Source organism: Zootoca vivipara, chromosome 1, assembly GCF_965207765.1.
Source record: "Zootoca vivipara chromosome 1, rZooViv2.hap1.1, whole genome shotgun sequence".
NCBI lineage: Eukaryota > Metazoa > Chordata > Lepidosauria > Squamata > Lacertidae > Zootoca > Zootoca vivipara.
Window position 1 is genome coordinate 63,930,285 of NC_142582.1, and position 20,489 is coordinate 63,950,773.

The 20,489-nt window shown below is 39.9% G+C and overlaps 1 protein-coding gene across 1 annotated transcript in view; it reads right to left on the reverse strand.

Moving 5' to 3' along the window:
- Nucleotides 1–20,489, reverse strand: part of OTOG (otogelin) — a 96,875-nt gene that overhangs the window by 52,482 nt on the left and 23,904 nt on the right. Inside the window, exons 18-29 of the mRNA XM_088666759.1 lie at nucleotides 20,339–20,463; nucleotides 19,276–19,488; nucleotides 17,566–17,731; nucleotides 16,615–16,689; nucleotides 15,980–16,023; nucleotides 14,285–14,435; nucleotides 8,802–8,909; nucleotides 5,382–5,520; nucleotides 4,952–5,086; nucleotides 3,745–3,891; nucleotides 3,175–3,294; nucleotides 947–1,063 (exon numbers count right to left, since the gene is read on the reverse strand). Of these exons, the coding sequence (XP_088522885.1) occupies nucleotides 947–1,063; nucleotides 3,175–3,294; nucleotides 3,745–3,891; nucleotides 4,952–5,086; nucleotides 5,382–5,520; nucleotides 8,802–8,909; nucleotides 14,285–14,435; nucleotides 15,980–16,023; nucleotides 16,615–16,689; nucleotides 17,566–17,731; nucleotides 19,276–19,488; nucleotides 20,339–20,463 (1,540 nt within the window). The remainder of the gene's footprint in view (nucleotides 1–946; nucleotides 1,064–3,174; nucleotides 3,295–3,744; nucleotides 3,892–4,951; nucleotides 5,087–5,381; nucleotides 5,521–8,801; nucleotides 8,910–14,284; nucleotides 14,436–15,979; nucleotides 16,024–16,614; nucleotides 16,690–17,565; nucleotides 17,732–19,275; nucleotides 19,489–20,338; nucleotides 20,464–20,489) is intronic.

Here is a 20,489-nt window from a genome sequence, read left to right on the forward strand (position 1 = left end):
CACTGGGCTTTCATAAGAACAGGGTCCTAGAGTCCTTCTCCCTACTTCCCAAAGCCTAGTTAGCACTTTTCCAGCTTTGGGAAAGAAATAAGAGGACTCCAGGACCCTGCCAGAGCCTCATGCCTCCTTCCCAAAGTTTCTATATTGTAAACAAGAAAATAAATATGAACTAATACGTGGGATTTATTGGCCTCCTAACATTTATACAGTATACAACATTTATGATAGTTAAAACTAGCACGGATTTAAGAATTAAATATTTTTTTTCCTGTGCCACAACTTGGTAATACCTTGTTCCTGGCACTATCAGTTCATCAATCAATCATGCTACACCATTGTACTGTGCTATATATTGGTGCTAATGCTGCTATATCTGATTGCTGCAAACATAAATCATTTCACAGTTAAGATGTTGAGAACATCTTCCTTGCAGTTCTAAAAACAGCAGTAACTGGTAGTAACTGCTCAGGATCATGGAATGAGAAGAGAGTAAAATAATTGCTTCACCTAATTGCTTCGGGTGAAGACTGTACACTCTGTCAGCCCAATGTGATCACTACCAGCAGGCTTGGAACCCCACCAAGATCATGTAGAAACACTTTTAATGTGAATTATATGTCTTTATATTGGTAGGTGAGCATGCAGTGCCACAATTTGTGTTTAGACACTGGTTGTATGAACTGTCACCTCGACACAGGTCAATTGCAGTCCCCAGGTGGAGACTGCAAACTCATTAGTGTTCCTGAACAGTCAGTCTTACAGGTAGCCATATAGAACCCAGTTAGCGTAGTCACTGTGGTTGTTCTTCCTGCCCATCCTAAATGCAACAGACTTTATGATCAAACTGTAAATGCAGGATCAGAGTTCTACATCATTCTAATATGGAATTCAGGAGCTATACGTTAAAAACCATAAGAATTATTATTATGCCTTAGCAGCTACTTACCACTGGATGGCAAGACTCAAATATTTCACTTAAGAGTATTCCACATTCTTTCTTGGCAAATGGTTCTCTGAGTGGATTTAAAATGCATGGATGCCGAATGTCAGAGCTGTCAACACACTGAATCCAAAAGCAAAATAATCAACCAGGAGAACATTTTCTTACAAGCAGTATGGTTTTTCTAACTTTTAAAATAACCAAGAAGTGTAACATACACTAGGCTGGCGCTCTCTCTCTCTCTCTCTCTCTCTCTCTCTCTCTCTCTCTCTCTCTGTGTGTGTGTGTGTGTGTGTGTGTGTAGCACAGCTGTTCTGAACAGCACAGTGACTGTCCCCCATGCATAAACACCTATAACCACAAAATAATGTACCATGTCTAACTGCCTGTAAGGTGGATAGAGTATTTTCTTACCAGTCCCTAAAGTAAGATGACTATCAGTATGCTGCCCACTCTGATTTAAACAGTCACCCAGAGTTGGGGTGGAGCTGGGATATGGACTCATGCAAACACACACACACACTTTAAGAGGCATTGATATACTTCTCCTTTAAATGCCTACTTTTTTTGGTCATGTTGCTCCCCTTATTCCTCCCTGGCCCCATGTACTGAGAGTGGCATATGACTGCTATATGTTTGCCAAAGGGAGTGTGCTGGTGGTTGGAAAATCCAACTTAGGTATCATAAAGCTTCTGAAAATGCCCTCTATTATGAGAGAGAGAGAGAGGGAGAGAGAGAGAGAGAGAGAGAGAGAGAGAGAGAGAGAGAGAGAGAGAGGGCGCTACATTGGGGTTTGAATAAAAACAAAGTTACACAATAGTACAAACAATGTAATACTTTTAAAATTCTAGTTTTTAAACCATTGTTTAGCACTACTATTCAGAACATGAAAGCCAGGGTGGTTCCGGTTTCCGCCTGCAGGAATGGCGGACCTGTTTTCCATCTCTCTGACCTTCGTAAGGAATTTGGCGGTTGCTAGGGGAGTAAATGGCAACCCCCTACCCTCTCCGGGGGTTACGGAGAGGGGCCGCTGGCCCGCGATGCCCCCAGACCCACTCCGACTGTTTTTGGAGTGGGGGGAGCTTGGGCTGAGCACTTACAAGGGCCAGGACTCCCGGACGCTAATCTGCATGGCGGGGATTTCCATGGTTAAAGAAGATAATTAGGCTTAAATCTATGGACATACTTCAGAAGGAGGGGAAGAAGCGCTGTTTACTGCTGAGAAATTTACTGCTGAGAAATTTATGAGGAGTCAAAGACTGTACTGCATCTGGAAGAAGGATTGATGGGGACGGAGCGATAAGGGAAGTGAGTTTTTATTTTTTCTTCATATATGTTGCCTCGTACCTTCCCGGACGCGATGTCCTGGCTTGTTTGGAGTGAAAGAGAAGCAAAAGACTGTGTGAGTTGAACTTTATAACTGTTGTTACTGAGCATATTTTTTAAAGATGTGGAGTTGCCGATGAGAAAAGCCCCCCCCCCCTAGTCGGACGGAAGGAGTTCTGGACGCGTTCGGAGGATTTATGAGCTGTGACGCACTTTAAATTGGAGCAGCGACCTGAAGCTAAGTTCAGCTATAGGGCAAGGAGATCCATTAATTTACCAAGAGTTTATGGTTTGATGTTTGGGTCTCCTGCCTGAAAAAGCTGTAAATTCTATAAAGATCGTAAATCTTCATGGCTATGAGAGAAAACGAAAGTGATTTGAGTTTTTTAAGATGGCGCTACTTCGAGCTGCTTCGACGCAACAGGGAGCTCCATTAAGAAGATTTATGGGGAGGCTGGACTGATTAACTCACACAGGAGAAAGAACATCTGTGAAACTTTGTTTGATATTTATCTCAGCAGCTGGGAAACAATCGGATGAAAGTGGAAAACATCTATGTGACTGTAAGGGGAAGATCTGGATTATTATGAACTTGGAGGACGATTTGAACTTTAGAAAAAAGACGGCAGTGGACGGTTGCGAGGAATTCCCAATTTCTTGAAGCATGGGAACCCAAATAAAAAATTCTTTAGATGATTTGGCATAACATTCGGTTTGATTGATATATATTTGTGTATAATTTGAAATATTGAATGTGATATAATTGGTTTTAATTGGAAAATTAATAAAAATATTTAAAAAAAAAAAAGAACATGAAAGCCAGTAACATACAGTGCAGTTGGTGCTTGCTTTTAAATGATAAAGAACTATGTAGAGAAATAGAATGAGTGACCACTCCAATTATTTACCTCTACAGCTGCCCAGCTACTTCCAAATTCTTGTGCATTTGTTAACTCAAAATTTTCTGGAGTTCTCATTTCATTTATTGTTTTTGAATCAAAATTTCCACATAATCCTGTCAGCACACCCTAAAAAGGAGGCAAAGTTATTATGACCAGCTGGTGGCATTTTGTTTTCTAATCAAAAGTCCTGCAGATCTATGACTGTATTTCACCCTAGTTATGGCAATGCTCATTATTTACTACAATATTTCATTTATACAATAAATCTAATCTTCTTAATATGTTAAATATATGACTTATTCTAGCCAAAGCTAAATCCTCAGGAATCCCACTGACTGTTTTCCCCCCAAAAAAAATTTATTCATTTTATGATAACAACAAACAAATAAGAACATAATACGACACACAAAAAAACCGTAAACAACAGAATAGAAGCAATACTAGAATTTCTTCTATTTCCATTCAACTGGACTATTAAGTATAATGCTAAATCTCTCCAAGAAAATGAATGGGGTTTCAAAGTGCTTAACTGTAACTACATCATACTCATAATTAGATGAGGCAATGTGCTCTTACCTGCCATTGAGGTCCTGTCTCTACATGAACAGTTGTTCTTTGATCCCACATTACTGTGATGTGTTCATTGGGAAAGTGAACAAGTGTGAAAAAACCAGCTTTCCATATATGTACTTGCTGCAGTTTGTCTAGGTAACTCAATGGACTCTGTTAGGAAAAGCCAGCCCACACATATTTACTTATTCATTTAAAGCATTTTTATACCATTTCATTAATATATTTCACAACAGTACAATATCCAGTGGGACGGCAGTAAGTGTACTGAGTACTAGCGGTCAGGTTTAACATAGAATGAAGGCATAGTGTTGTTCGTGCATGCCGTAGAGCTATCACTCTAAAGGCCATCATCCAAGAAGTCACCAAGTGATCACAGGTAGCTGTGGCATCATCAAAAGGGCCTCCTCTGCTCATCTCAGTGAATGGGCAGATCTATATGGGAGAAGGCACTTTCTCAAAGTAGGAAGCCCCAGCAGCTTGTTACAGGTTATTTATTAGGGATTTATGTGCTCATGGTGGGTTGCTTCAGCGAACTGCCGCATAGCTGCATTCTGTACCAGCTGCAGCCTTAAGGGCAACCCCACATAGAGTGTGTTGCATCAATCCAGTCTCATGGATATTAATAAATGGATCACTGTAAAAGGTAAGATAAAGGACTCCTGGGTGGTTAAGTCCAGTCAAAGGTGACTATGGGGTGCTGTGCTCATCTCACAGTAAAAGCTTGTGTGAACTACATTTAGAAGAACAAGCACTTCAGTGTCTTCTGCACATCTCTCTAGGTTAATATTATTTAATATATGGGTCTGTTTTTTTTCAAAAGACGTGAGGTTTCTTGGCTTGAAACCATTGCTTACATTATGCATGCTTAGAGGTTGCTTTGAACCTATGTCTAATGTGCAGGGTCCACTTTGCATTTTCTCTGCATGCTGCTTATCACCTTGCTTGACACACACACCAGCACATCCATCATGTGTTGTTGTCAGGTGCAAGTATGTGCAGTGCAAAACACAAAGGCACTGAAAGGGAAAATATGTATATGTGTACCAGGGCTGGCTCAAGCACAAGGCAAATTGAGGCAACAGTCAGGTGTGGGAGAAGAGGGTGGCAAACATCTGTAGGCTTGCAGGGTTGGTGAGCAGAGCAAGCAGGGGCAGCAGCCCCTAGTACAGTTATGCCTATGTGTATTTCCTTCTGCAGTGCTAGAGCTTACCGGATCTCCAGTGTCATCATCAAATATTATGAATGATTTTCCAATGTTAATGAAAATATACTTTCTGCAAATGATCCCAGTGTTAAAGCAATTCACGTTTTCTATGATGATTGATAAACTAGTAATTGAGGAACTCTGCAGAAGGAGGAAAAAGCAGCTGGTTACAACTTGTTGACATTTGATGAAAACCTGTCTAATGTGTCCAGTTCTCCAGCCTCTCTGATCCCACCCCTTAATGATATCTCTCTCTAGCTCTGAAGATAGAACTCCCCCAGAGATGGCTGGTGAGGTAGTGCAGGAGGTAAGAAAATGCCACTAGTCTTACCTTTTAATGCAAGCTTTATTCAACTTAACATTTAGAATAAGTAGTATGTTGGTTTTTTAGAAAAAAGCAAAGCATTTTAAAAACAACAACAACTCAAAGTCTTACCTTAACCAGGTAAACCTTACAATTCCCAATGTAATCAAAGGAAAGTCCATCGAAAGTTCTGTAATGGCGGTCTCCATATGTAGTACACATTGATGGACAAGGATGGAAAGTGCATTCAAATGACCCATGATAGCAGATGCTGGTGATGATGGAAAGAAAACCAAGAGTTATAATTTCAAAAGTAACCATAATTATCAATGCACAAATATGTCTGTTAATCTTCTGTGAAAGCAAAAAGCATTGACGCTCCTCCTGATCCAGAAATCCTGTTCGGACACAAAGTTGTTGCACATGCAACCAATCCATGCATTTCAGTGAATGGATAAGATGCACATGCATAAAGCAATGTGCGTGAATTCTGCTTCTGTGCCCAGATTGCTGGACCTAACTGAATGCTGCAGTGCCAGACAACAAAAACATCATAGCATCCCACTTTGGGAAGAATAAAAATGTTTTCTGATTCCATGTGAAATTATATAACCATCTGAATTATAATATATTGTAACACTAAACTGAACACATGTAAAGTAAAAACTCAAAATGAAAAGTAGGAAATAAATGAAACTACCTGAAAATATTACAAAAAATCATAGAACTGTATCCAGTTACATAATAGATCACATAACAAATCCATGGAAATAATGGTCATGGCTAACTTAGCTCCATTAATGTCAGTGGATCTGCTCTGAGAATGACTTAGTCTGATACAGCTAATACAAAATATCAAAAATAAATGCCACATTGAAAAATAGATATACAGTGTTATTGTGAAGGTGTTGATTTTTTTTAAAAAAAAATCTACACATGTACTTATAAAAATGAAATAAAGTTAGTCCAGTTTCATTAACACATACAGTTATACATTCACTGGATATCCATTAACAACAAATTCTATTCTTATTCAGTGTGATGTTAGTCTAATATCCATTTCAGCATGAACCTGAGATATGAACAATCAATAATACATATTTATATAAGAAGATTGCTTACTTGGAGAGACAATACCCCTGTGATTCTGGGCAAACAGAAACAATAGAGCATGTGTTTCTCCAGTGCCTATATTATAGACACATCCGAATTGGCCTCATCTCCCCCCCCCCCTACTCCATAAGTACCCAGGGCACTCAGGACAATTGTATACCTCCCTGCTGCTTTCAGATACCAACCCTCTTACAACATACAATGTTGCTGGGTTCTGCATAGCAGCATTCAGAATTTGTCGGTTGATGACCTGCACCACAAACTAGATTTAATGAACACTCATTTCAGAGTGCTTTGTAAATTGATAGTCATAGCCTCTTATATACTAACCTTTTATGCTCTTCCACATCCATTTAATGCTCCTAACCCATTCTTTTAGCTTCTTATAGTCTTTTATATATAACTTCTGTTTTAATAATTTTAGCTCTCCAAAACGTTTTACAGATTTTAAATGATGGTACCCCCCCTACTTATGCTGGTCTATGACCATAATAAAGATTTGATTAATTGATACATATTTACATTTTACCAAACTCACCTTGAATATCTTTTAAGATATATTGGGGAAAACATATCACAAGCATCCTATCTGTGCAAGCTTGCCAGACAACATTATCCCCCTCCATGCTGTTTTGGAGTTCTCCTGACCCCCTCAAGCCAAATTGGGAGGAGAGGGCACGACAGGTAAGACCCTTTGACCCTTGTACTGGGCTTTCACTGATAGAGCTTGTTAGGTGAAACCGGCCCACTGAGCTTTCTTCTATAAGCAACATGGAGATTGCTAGCATATTGGTGGATAACTGGAAGTTTATACTGTGGTGAAGATTCACTTCTTGACAAGATCAGAAAAGAAATACTAACAATCTAATTATCCTCTTGCCTGTTGTACTATTAATGACTGGGTTTAGACTTCTCAACTAATACATTATGCTGTTTCAGAATTACAGCAAGCCCTTCATGACATCCTCTAGAGGGAACGAATTTTTGTGTGTGCAAACCATTACTGAAAGTTAAAAGTGTACAGGCCTTGGGGACCAAGGGAGGTAACACGGGGTCACTTTACCTTCCTGCCAAGTAGAGATGGCTTGTAAGTCGCTTCACCAGTCGGCCAAAGGGCTACAAATGTCTTCTAGAGCAGATACTGAGAACCTGACAAGAGGCAGAGGCAGGCAGTCAGCACAAGGCTGGATTGGGCAAAGACATCCAGACAAGGCATTGACTAGTGCTGACTGGACCAGCCTGGATTACTTTAGGCCCTATGGAGTTGTGCAGGCCCACCAGTAACCAGATGGAACAAATTAGCCAAACTGGTCAACAGGGGTTAAGATACAGTGTTGTGGTTGCAACAATCTGTAATACTTTTGCTATGAGTCTAGATGGTGGGAAGAAGAGGCATAAATTGGGGTGTTATTTCTAAGATTTCAGCTGTCACACATTTGTTTGTTGTATGGAAACACCAGCATATCACTGGTTCAGAAAAAATGGGTGGATAGTGAATGACCTTGCTTAAGAACTGCTGTATGAGTATAAACCACTGTTCAGCAAATGCTGCTGTAACAGGATTTGTTTATTTGGGTTTTAGTCCAAAATATGAAAAAGACAAGGGGAAAATAAGGTGATTTATGAAAAGAGACTAAGATACATCTTTAAAATGTGTATGTATATTTGGAAGTGGGAACTAATCTAGGAAAGGTAGCTAATATTGTGTTTGGATGTTAAGGGAAAACTATACATTACAGGCTAATTAATGCAATAGTCCCCTATGACTTCGTTTTTTAGAAAAAAAGTGAAGCAGTTTTGAAAGGAAGGCTTTTGGCAGAAGCAGGTGGTAGACAGCGGGTGCTTCACAATAATGGTGGAATAGCGTGGTGCGATAGTGTGATTACCTGACCTCCCAGCAGTTGAGTCTCTGCTGCTAACTGGGAGAGAGAAGTGAAGGAGCAAGTAGACAGGAATGTCAGTGCAGTGCAAATGAACCAGAAGGACTGGCTAGATTGGCTCTGCCAGTGCATTTGCAATGTGCTGCCCTTCCCACCACCTTGCCTTGTCCCTTCCCTCCTGGTAGGTAGGAGTGACTCTGCTGTCAGAAGGTCAGTTGTCACCACATCATCTTTCACAGGTGCTTCTCCTTTCCCCGACTCCAAATCAGCCCTCTGGAGTTTAAAATGTGTGATGAAGGGTGTTTGCTTGTACGTTATTACACTGATTAATTTATAATTTTTATAATTTATAATTTTTTACCCATAGCTCTCCATCATTTCCCCAATGCATAATTTAGTTATTAAAAACTATTTTAAGATGGTTATTAAAAATCACTTAAATGCCAGTATATGCATTTAAATACTTAAATAGGAAGTGAGAGAAAACAGCAATTCAGAACCAGAATAGTATAGTTGCATTTATAACATGAGATTTTCTTTTTTTAAAGTTTCTACTCACCATGTATGGCAGGAAGAAATTACTTTATCCCCAGGAAAGTACTCTTTGCCTTTCCAAGAACACGGGCATTCATCTGGCTTGAAACATGCATCACCATGTTTAACAAGGCTATAAAAAACATCAAATAGAAATTCATTGTCAATTATGTTTTTAAATTTATGTAAATTTGAAGAAACAGTTTGCACGCATATATTCCTGGTTGCCGCTGAATAATTCAACTGAGCATGGGTGGGGGCATTGGTGGGGGCATTGTAAAACAGAGCATTGATGCCTCAGGCACTATCAGACAGGTAGCCATGATGTAAGCATCTCCCCCACACTATTGCTATGACTTTTGCCCTAGTTTTTGACATTTGAGGTGTTTATTTTAAGAACACGTCTTATTTCTCTGATTGTAAGCTGTTTTAACCTATTTTTAATATTGTGTTTTATTGTGCCTTCTTCTTGGGAGAAAAGCAATGACAAACCTAGTCAACATCTTAAAAAGCAGAGACATCACCTGCTTTTTAAGTTAAAGCTATGGTTTTCCCAGTAGTGATGTATGGAAGTGAGAGCTGGACCATAAAGAAGGCTGATCACCGAAGAATTGATGCTTTTGAATTATAATAATAATAATAATAATAATTTATTATTTATACCCCGCCCATCTGGCCGGGTTCCCCCAGCCACTCTGGGCGGCTTCCAAAAAAAAACAGAAATTCTAAAATACAGAAATCCATCAAACATTAAAAGCTTCCCTAAACAGGGCTGCCTTGAGATGCCTTCTAAAGGTCTGGTAATTGTTCTCTTTGACCTCTAGTGGTGCTGGAGGAGACTCTTGAGAGTCCCATGGACTGCAAGAAGATCAAACCTATCCATTCTGAAGGAAATCAGCCCTGAGTGCTCCCTGGAAGGACAGATCGTGAAGCTGAGGCTCCAATACTTTGGTCACCTCATGGCCAAAGAGAAGAATCCTTGGAAAAGCCCCTGATGATGGGAAAGATGGAGGGCACAAGGAAAAGGGGACGACAGAGGACAAGATGGCTGGACAGTGTTCTCGAATCTACCAACATGAGTCTGACCAAACTGGGAGGCAGTGGAAGACAGGAGTGCCTGGCGTGCTATGGTCCATGGGGTCACGAAGAGTCGGACACGACTAAACAACTAAACAACAACAATATTGTGTTTTAATGTTGTTACTTGCCCTGAAACCTTAGGATGAAGGGTGGAAAATAATAGCTACTATGATCAACAGCTAAAAGTGTTTTAAAATATGCTCTCCCTCACCAAGAGATATCATTTGAATTACTCTTTTTCAAAACATTTATTAAACACTGCATTTTGTTGCTGGTTTAACCATCACAGTCACCTAAGCTTCTCTGCGATAAAAAAAAGAATTTAACAAATTTGCAGTAATAAGATTATTATTATTTTGTCCTCTAGCATCTTCTACAGTCCTCTAGAAAAGTCTTCTAGACTAGAAAAAAGTTAGTCAGCGAACATTTCAAGTATTGGTACTGGATAATCAGTGCCAGGATAACAAATACATCTTTTTACAAAGTGCTTGGCATGATGACTGTTTTGGTCAATGTCTAGACATAAATGCAACCTAAGATTTCACAGGAGCACTTTTATAAAAAGATGAATCACTCTTTTGTGAACTGAGTGGAGCAATGATAGCCAAAGCTTTCCTGAGTGTGTTTGTTTTCTCTAATTTTACAAGTTATCTAGAAAATGTTTACCGAGAAAGCAGTAACTTTTTCAGAAAAACAACATTTATATTAAACATTAAAACTATAATTTTATTTAAAGCCTGTTGGGAGTAGCTGTACCCTTTCAAGTTCTGCGTCACTTTCTTGGATGGCTAGTGAACTACAAAGCTGAAAATTCCCACTGGTTTAAGCTACCAACTAAATAGGCCACATTCAGAGACAAAGAGCATCACTTTGACAAGGTGAGACCAAAGTGCAAGTTTCATGTCTGTAATATTACCCTGCATAAAACAAGTGTTAACAGCTTTCTCTCTTGGAAAGCCAAGCAGCCAGATTGATTACAGTGATCTAAGAACTCAAAAACAAAACAAAATGCCATTTTGACATTTTGGCAGGTGGTCTCCACACCTCAAAATGAATATTGTATAGCTGGAAAAGGTTCAGAAAAGGGCAACTAAAATGATCATGGAGCTGGAACAATTTCCTTATGAGAGAAAATTACAACATATGGGGCATTTTAGTTCAAAAAGTAAGCAAGCAGGGGGGGGGCATAATATAGGAATATGCTTAATGTGTAGAAAGCACACAGACATAACTTTTTTCTTTCTCTTCATAATACTAAAACCTTGGCTCAGCTACTGAAGCTTCATACTGGAAAATTGCGGCTAGACAAGGAGATGCCTCTTCATAGGCCATAGAATATGGAATTCGCTACTATAAGATGTAGTGAATATAGGGACGCAGGTAGCGCTGTGGGTTAAACCAGAGCCTAGGGCTTGCTGATCAGAAGGTCGGCGGTTTGAATCCCTGTGACGGGGTGAGCTCCCGTTGCTCAGTCCCAGCTCCTGCCAACCTAGCAGTTCGAAAGCACGTCAAAGTGCAAGTAGATAAATAGGTAAACAGTGTTTCCATGTGCTGCTCTGGTTTGCCAGAAGCGGCTTTGTTATGCTGGCCACATGACCTGGAAGCTATACGCCGGCTCCCTCAGCCAATAATGCGAGATGAGCATGCAACCCCAGAGTCAGTCACGACTGGACCTAATGGTCAGGGGTCCCTTTACCTTTACCTTTTACTATAAGATGTAGTAATGGTCACCAGCTTAAATGACTTTAAAAGGAGTTTAGATAAATTCATGGAGGATATCAATGGCTTCTGTGTGCTATCTCCAATTTCAGAGGTGGTATGTCTCTGAATACCAACTGCTTGAAAGCACAAGTATGGAATGTGCTATTGCTGCCATATCATCATTGAGGGCTTCCCATGGACAAGATGGGCCTTTGGTCCAATACAGCAGGACTCTTAGGCACTTATTACAAATGACTTTATTTCTATTATATGTCAATGTTCAATATGATGCCTACAGACCAACTGAAATGATGCGCCTTTTCATAGACCCTTTTACTGAGCTTAGGCATGATTTAATTTCACTGGCATCTCAATCTTATGCCATTTATCAGCCCCTACTACCGGGTATTAGCAGCAGTTACCAACCACACACATGAATACATGCACAGAAGAGAAACTGAGAGGAACAGCATTGAAGAAAAACATCTCACCTACACTCGTCACCAAGAGCCACTTTAGATATTCTGAAGAAGCAATGGCACAGGAAGAATGTACGATTCTTCCACACATTTCCCTTTAGGAGATAGTCACATTACCGCTCATTAAAATTTAGCACTTTTAAAGTAAAAACTTAATATTGCCAACTTGGTAAAATGAGACTTTCACATTATCTTTAGTTGATCATAGATCAATCTTATGCCAGCTCATCACTTAATAGGAGAAGGCAAGCCTGGGTGTTGTTAAAGGCAAGTCATGATAGATTTATAGTAAATTCTGTTTAGTACTATGATCAGCTAAGCTATAAACCTCTACATACCTCCCTATCAGTAAGCCTTACACAGTGGAGCTTACTTCCACACAAATAGGCATAGGCTTTGCACTGCAAGTATCAAAGAAATTTATGGAAAGGCTATTATAGAACAAATGATCTAGCAACTGGGAGGATGCACGCTTAAAACAAAGCTTATTGTCAAGCTTTTGAACTAAATACGTAAAATACAGTCCATTTGAATTCATAAAATACAAATATGAAGATATGCAAGACTGTTCATTTTATCCCAAGGACAACAGAAGAGTACTGCTGTCACAAAAGGTGGTTAAAAGAAATTACATTCTGTCTATGTTATTACATTCTGTCTATGTTATTACATTCTGTCTATGTTAACTTCATTAATAGCACAATTCTAATCATGTCTATTTGGAAATAAGGTCTACTGAATTCAATAGGACTTGTTCCCAGTTAAGTGGAGTTAGGCTAGCATAATTCTCTCTGGCTACTGATAAGAAACATTCTTGGGCTCCATTTAAATCATTATTTTCTTGTATAAATTAGAAAGTGATGATTTTTCTTTTCTTTTTTAAAACAAACCTTTCAGGTATTCATTTAAGCTTCTTATAAGTTATTTGATCTGGTATGCCACCTGTTTTTGCAATGAGAAATATTTTTTTCTTTTGCGATGAGAAAAAAGCAAGCAGAATATTCCGAGAACCTTATTTTCATTATTCTTGCATTATTCTTGCAACATTTCATTTTCAGAAAAATACCACGGACAGTGCCAAAGTTCAGAGCTGGAGGGGGGGGGGTCAGTAATGGTGAACCTAGGTGCACTCAGCTTCTTTTGAGCTGAACACAAGCTCTACTGGAGATTTCCCCAATGCCATCACTTCCCATCACTGCAAATGCTATGGCTGGCATCTGGAACAGCAGTCATCCAAGTACCAAGGATCCTGGAAATGTAATTTCTCAGGACATCTGACAGACAGTTTTAAGAACTTAGTAAGGCACCCTGGAAACCTTTGATTGATTTGTTAGATCTGTTACCTGCTCTTCACCCAAAGACCCTGACGGGTTATATAAAAAGATGAAATGCATGCATTCACAGTAAAAGCAGCAGAGGTGGCGGCATCAATAAATATCATCTCACCAATAAATAGCATCAATAAATCAATCTCATCAATAAATATCATCTGAATAAAAAGGTGCATCTTGACCTGCTGGCAAAGGCTATATGGTGACACTGTAAGACATAGTTTAGATGGAAGACACACACACACACACACACACACACACACACACACACACACTTCCAGTTGCTCCATCTGCACAAGCATTTCAGCTTGCCAAATGGAGCAACCCTCGTTCTTCTCCCCCTGCAAGTTCTCCCAAACTTGTCAGAGCCAATTTGGGAGGCGGGCACACTTGAGGGAAGGGGAAACCCCACTGCACAAGTGGAAGTCCTTGAGTGGGGCTTCTGTTGACAATATTGGTTGGGTGAATCCCACCCAAATTCTTCATACAGAGATACTGCTTTTGATAAAATGGACCCTCTGTGGAAAAGATGCCTCGTCTGGATGTCTCTATACCAGCCTTAACCAAACTGGTGCCCTCCAAACCTAAACCATGATGCCTTCTTAACAAAGATGTGCAACTGTTTCCATAGTTAAAACGGTTCCTGTGGGAGGAACTGTTGGGAGTTGTAGTCCCAAACACCCAGAGGGCACCAGATTCATTCATGAAGATATTGAGTGAATTCTACAAAGGGTACAAACACCCCATGGAAAAGATAACAAAGCTACACAACTCCACAGGAATAAGAATGGACACAGTCATCAAATGTCTTTGGCAGAAGGCCATACTACCAAATGTACACTAGGTGCTGAAGTGGCCATAGGCCATAGGTTTTATACTAGCAGGATAAAACTGAACCTGTGTTTGTCTTTACTTACCCCTGAGGACACATGCATCCTGAAAAACAAGGAAGATGTGCAGATATAGTGAGGTTTAGCAGTTGGTTTTCACATGTTCTCTCCCTGCCAAGCTCCATTGTTTGTGGATTACTGCAGTTTACATAGATCTGGTCATCTGGACAGTCATGAACTACAACAATAGAAGACACACATACATCATATTTAGTTTGCTCTTTACCATAAAACCCAAAGCACCCTCTTCAAAGCTAAAGCCTAGCCAGATTCCTCCATTTTGTATTTATGCATTTGGGCTTCAGTCCTACACATATACCATGATTCTTTAGAGAGTTTTTGTCCCTCTCTCATCACACTAAGAACTCCAGGCCATCTGACAAAACTGACTGGAGGAGAGTCATGACTCACGATGGACAACTGAAACTACTTCCTCACACATTTCATCATTAATTTGTGGAATTTGCTGTTATATGCTGTGGTAGTGGGAAGGCCAGTAGTTCATGTGATTTTAAAAGAGGTTTAGACAAATCCATGGAGGAGAAATCTATCAGGGACTACTAATCCTAACTGAACCTCAAGGTTTAGAGTCAGTATACCTCTGACTACCAGTTGCTGGGGAACAAGCTAAAACGGCACACTAAAAATGAGCAAGATAATCCAAACCACAGTCGAGACGTGGCAAGTCATGACAGAGAGGCTGAGCCAATAGCCAGCATCCACAGTCCCATCACTCACAGGGAAGAAAGCAGAGGTAGGCAAAGCGCCGTGCCAGCCTGAATAGCACTGAGTCCAGCTTGAGATCCATTGGGTCCTGGTCTCACTCAGCCCTCCCCTTAGAAAAGTCCTGCCCATGTTTGATGGGCATAACAGGAAGCTCTGCATTGGCAGAATGACACTAGCATCATTCCATAGGCCAATGGAAGGGGGTTTCAATTGCAGCCTAACCTTAAAAAACATTTTTAAAAATACTGGGAGCAATAGGATTGCACCCTGCTTCTGCCTTCTGGCTCAAATTTCTCCTGCTAGCCTTAATGAGGGCTGGAATGATTGAGGAATTTGATTTCTGTGAATTCCAGTGTGAACTTATCTGATCCACACCTCCCAGACTAATGTGCAAACTGGAAAAATAATTATTTTTCAGATTCCACAGTTCTCTTAATCTTGTTCATGCAGCGGGGGCGGGGATCAAAATGTGTTTAAAATTCCATATTCTGGGATAAAATACGCTTAGAAAGGCATACATTGAGATAAAATTATTATTTAGATAGTATTTTTTGATTAAATTTATACCTAAATTGGTGACCCGGCCATGCGTTGCTGTGGGTTTTTTGGGGGGGGGGTTATTTATGTCATTTGTGTTTTGAATGGTAATGGTTGCATAACTTGTTTTTGGTTAGTGTTTTGAGGTAATATGCTTTTCCGGATGTTTCAACTTTGTGCTTGTATTTATGGTTTTTATTTTTGGGGTCTTCTTATGATTGTGCATTTTCGTTTGTTTTGGTAGTTTTATTTATGTTTTTAATTTTAAGAAGTGTGATTTCCCCCACCCTGTCTGATTCATGATGTTTCCGGTCCCTTCCTCCCTCCCCCCCCCACCGGCTTATCTGAAAAACTTCACCCTTTGGTTTATTATCTCTCTGCTGTCACCATCCATAACTTTGGCAAGGCTAGGACTCTACGAGGGAATTCTGGGTTAAATAACATCTTTATGTTACATACCAATGTTGTTTTCCTCACAGTTCATCATGCCATCTCTGCAATGGCTGAAACAAAATACAAGAAGTCTGTTTGTAAAAACTTAAGGAATCTGGTCAGAGTTCTTCAAAGAAAATAATGGTGCCAGTACATACGTGCTATTTTCCATCTGATTTCCCTTTTAAGAAACTCTTGCACCAGATTTCCCAGGATTCTTTGGGGGAGGCTTTGTGCTTTAAATTGAGTATTAAAGGTACTTTAAATCTATGGTGTGGATGTGACCCAAGTCACAAATCAAATTAATATTTCAGACCTCAAAACATACAGTATTGAGCAGGTGAAAAAAGGTGGGGCCACAAGGGAAGCCATCTTTAAGATTCATTCTTAGCCCTCCAAAAGCATGGCTAGTGAAGGCCCATACAGACTGTGAGACAGGCCAGCTGCAGGAGCAAATGGGGAGGATGCAGTGCAAAGGGGCAGTGCCATCTTTTTAAACAACACCAATGCTCTCTCCCTGTGGCTGATCTCTGTTCCAAAGTCAAAAGGAATGGGGCAAATCCAGTGTCTGCTAAACACAGCAGCATAAAATTCTGCCAGATGGTATGCTTGGCAAAACCCGCAGAACATTAGAAACTGCCCTTACTGTGGGAATATCTTACCATTTCCCCAAAGATGTGATTATGTTTTCTCCAGGTGAATAGTCAATACCTTGAAAATAGCAGGGACATTCATTTCTATAAAGGGGGAAAAATAGAAAATTTGTTTCCATGGAAACAACACAGACTCCCCCGTTATAAAGATGCATTCACTTTAAAAAAAAAGTTATTAACATATTAACAACTTTTCTTGTCAAACACTGCATATTGAAGTGCATTCCTATCACTATACTATCCACAGGCAATAATAAATAACAAATGGCAGAGCCTATTTGTTATGTACTGTTTCCCCTTCAGCAGTAATCCATGCTGGTCACAAAATATATTTTCTAAGGAAAACAAAATGAATAGGACTGTGCCAGTCAAAAACCTCAATAAATTGCTCACATATCCTCAAGATAATGGAACTGCAGGATGATGCAAATTTGGTAATCTCCAGTAAACTCTGAGCACTAAAAAAATCTCATGGAGACATGGCAGAGCAGGCTCTTTGGAGCATGAGACAAAAATGGACTTAATCTGCTCATCCATTCCCACATAAGGGTCCAGGAATGCTTAGCTCTATCACAGAATTGTGTGTGGGTTCCTATATATACATATCTTGCTCAGCACTATTGCCTGTTTCTTCACTTGGTAAACATGACGCAAAAGCAGGCAGTCTTGGAGGGGCCATTCGAGTGCACTCTCTCATACTTTGAGTGGGCATGAGGCAAAACTGACAGAAAAGTTTAACCACCCCGAGTTTACAACCATCTCATATCATTACAACCATCAACGAACCCTGTATTCCCACTGCTGGCTAAATGCAGCATGTCGTCCCCCCTCCCACATACACCTCTTTAGTTCTGCAATTCATTTCATGTCTGAAAGTTAAACCAATTTCTCAGCTAGTCCCTTAAATCTGAAAATATACTTTTACAAAGTGGTTGTGTCAGCACTACAAATTATACCTACTGTTGCACACATCTGTCAGTTTTGATGTCCAGATACATTCCAAGAGGGCAGGTGCAGCCTTCAACACAATCATCACTGCATGTCTCTGGCACAGAGAAAGCTTGGCAGGATCTGCCACAAGTAGATACACAGGTACTGTACTCCTTTGTATCTTCACATGAAAGAGCTAAGCAAATGAAACAGACTTCTCATATTACAAGCCGAATGAATAAAAGGCAATCTACTCTCTAAGGCCTGTAACACATTTCATCCCACACACTGGGATGGTTTCTTGCATGCTTACTTGGAAATAAATCTCATTGTGTTCAGGGGACTCACTCTCTGGAAAATGTGCACAGAACTACTACCTAAGCCCAAGTTTAGTTAGCCCTAAATCATATCCTCGTGTATTGCTGGCCATGAAGTGTTTACACTTTTACTACACAAAGAAAATTCTTTATTTATTTTATTACGCTCTCAACATTTAGTGCAGGCCTGACTCTTTTTTCCACTAAGACCCCCTTAGGTTACTTTACACGTTCACCAAGTACTGTAAACTAGACTTGCAAATCACATTGGATCCCACTTACATGGCTAACTATAACTGTGCCATTTAAACAAGAAAAACAAAAAATAAACGGGGCAAAGTGAGCTTAGTTTGGAGGAGGGAACCAAACAGAAATTTTCCTTAATATATTTAAATAGGAATGGCTTGGACCAAAGGTACCCTTCCACTATTAGTGGAACAAATCATCCACAAATGGAAGGGCTGTTTCCACCCTAGCGGAAGATCACCGCATGACAAAATCACCCCAAATACAGAGAAGTTCTTCCATTTGTGCAAGACTTGTACAGGATCTTTTTTGAGATCTTTTTATAGCCTACTATAATTAAATGCTAGACGGTACAAATGATTCTGCTTTGCACCATATATATGTGCTTTTACCTAGCTTGAATGTGTCATTTAGCTGTGATCATGCCCCTTGCTTGCCTGGATGAAACAAGGTGTTGAGGAGGGTGTAGAAACAACTGGTTTTTGCATGCCTGGAATGTAGCATACTGTAAAACAGTAAGAGTAATATTCATTGCTGTGCCAATTTTTGCCTCTGAACCTGCATGTATGCCCCAGAATATTGTTCACAGGAGAATGCAGTGCTTGGTTCCCAACCCAGCTTTACAGTGTGGGCTTTCTTCATTACCATGTTTCTCATCTAGTCATGTACCACTTTGATCTACTGTAAAGGTAAAGGGACCCCTGACCATTAGGTCCAGTCGTGACCAACTCTGGGGTTGCGGCACTCATCTCGCTTTATTGGCCGAGGGAGCCAACATACAGCTTCCAGGTCATGTGGCCAGCATGTCAAAGCCGCTTCTGGCGAACCAGAGTAGCACACAGAAACGCCGTTTACCTTCCCGCTGTAGTGGTCCCTATTTATCTACTTGCACTTTGATGTGCTTTTGAACTGCTAGGTTGGCAGGAGCTGGGACCGAGCAACGGGAGCTCACCCCGTCACGGGGATTCGAACCACCGACCTTCTGATCGGCAAGCCCTAGGCTCTGTGGTTTAACCCGCAACCCATTGATCTACTGTAGCACATTGTTATTTAAATCTAACCATGTGCATTCAATCTGGATGTCCAGCAAATGGTGTATCAAATTTAGAGTAGTCTTGAAATTTACACAAGATGTCAGTCAGTCATTTAGTTAATTACATGCTGAACAATAACTTACCACATTCTGGGACATAACTCCGAAAGTCTATCACCACTCCATATCTGTGGCACAGGTGGGCATAATGGGACAGAGCGGAGCACATGCAGATCTGCCCACATTTACAGGTATCTCTTCTGCACTGTTCAAAATAGGGGAGAGGACTCAGGAAGGAGTAGCATGGGGCAAAGAGTTCTTTCGTAATGATGCCGCAAGCTTCTGTTGCATAAGTGGCTGTTAAAGTAAATGGTAATAAAATAACCATGTTTTAGTTAGAAAGTCTCCAAATTTAATAGCAAAGGCTTTCTTCTGTGGAACAAACATTACTTTTTACAGCTTATCTGATTCAGCCATAGATAAGTCACAGCCAGAACTCTACAACTGACAACAGTCATTTTTATGGGAATTTTCCATGGAAGTTTCAAATAGCAATCACTATTATTATTTCTCTTCAGTTCATCAGATATAATTTTTATTACTATATTTTCTGTAAATAAGGCTCAGTCAGGGTCATGATATTGATTACTTATATTATCACTGTTTTATATTACTTCTTCTAGACAATCCTTGAAAATAATGAAGCATGAAATGCATTTTTCGTCAGCTGCACAACTGATCAATGAAAACTCAAACAAAATATAACCAGCTGGCTAAAATGACTTAAAACACAGATATGCTTAATTAGGAATACTAATAAGAATGCCTTTCCACACTCTTTTCGACACACACACAAACTCATGCCACTCAAAATCAACAATATCAAAACAATTTCATAACTAGAATAATAAAACAATATCATTACAGCAAATGTACCAAAATACGCACCAAAAAATAAAAATTCAATACTATGGGTTATTCAGAGTCAGAAATTTCAATGGATCACCACTGAGTAAAAGTTGACCCTATAAATGCAACAACATTTTGCTGCTGGCAATAGCAGAAACTACAAGGGAGCTTGACAGTTTCATTTTGGTACTAGAAACATTCCTCCCGTGATGTTGCTCACAATTCCTCTCCTGCAACAGTTTCTTATAATGCTTCCAAACCCATCACCAATATCTGTCTATAATATCTTCACACTTACCTGATTGTAGATGAATATCACATGGATCCACTGGTGAATAATCATGCTCAAGACCACAGGCAGATGAAGTTTTCCAGGAATTTCCAAAAAGCTGTGGCGTACTTTCTGGCACTCCTACTGGAGATCTTTCCCCCATTTTTTTTTAAAAAAA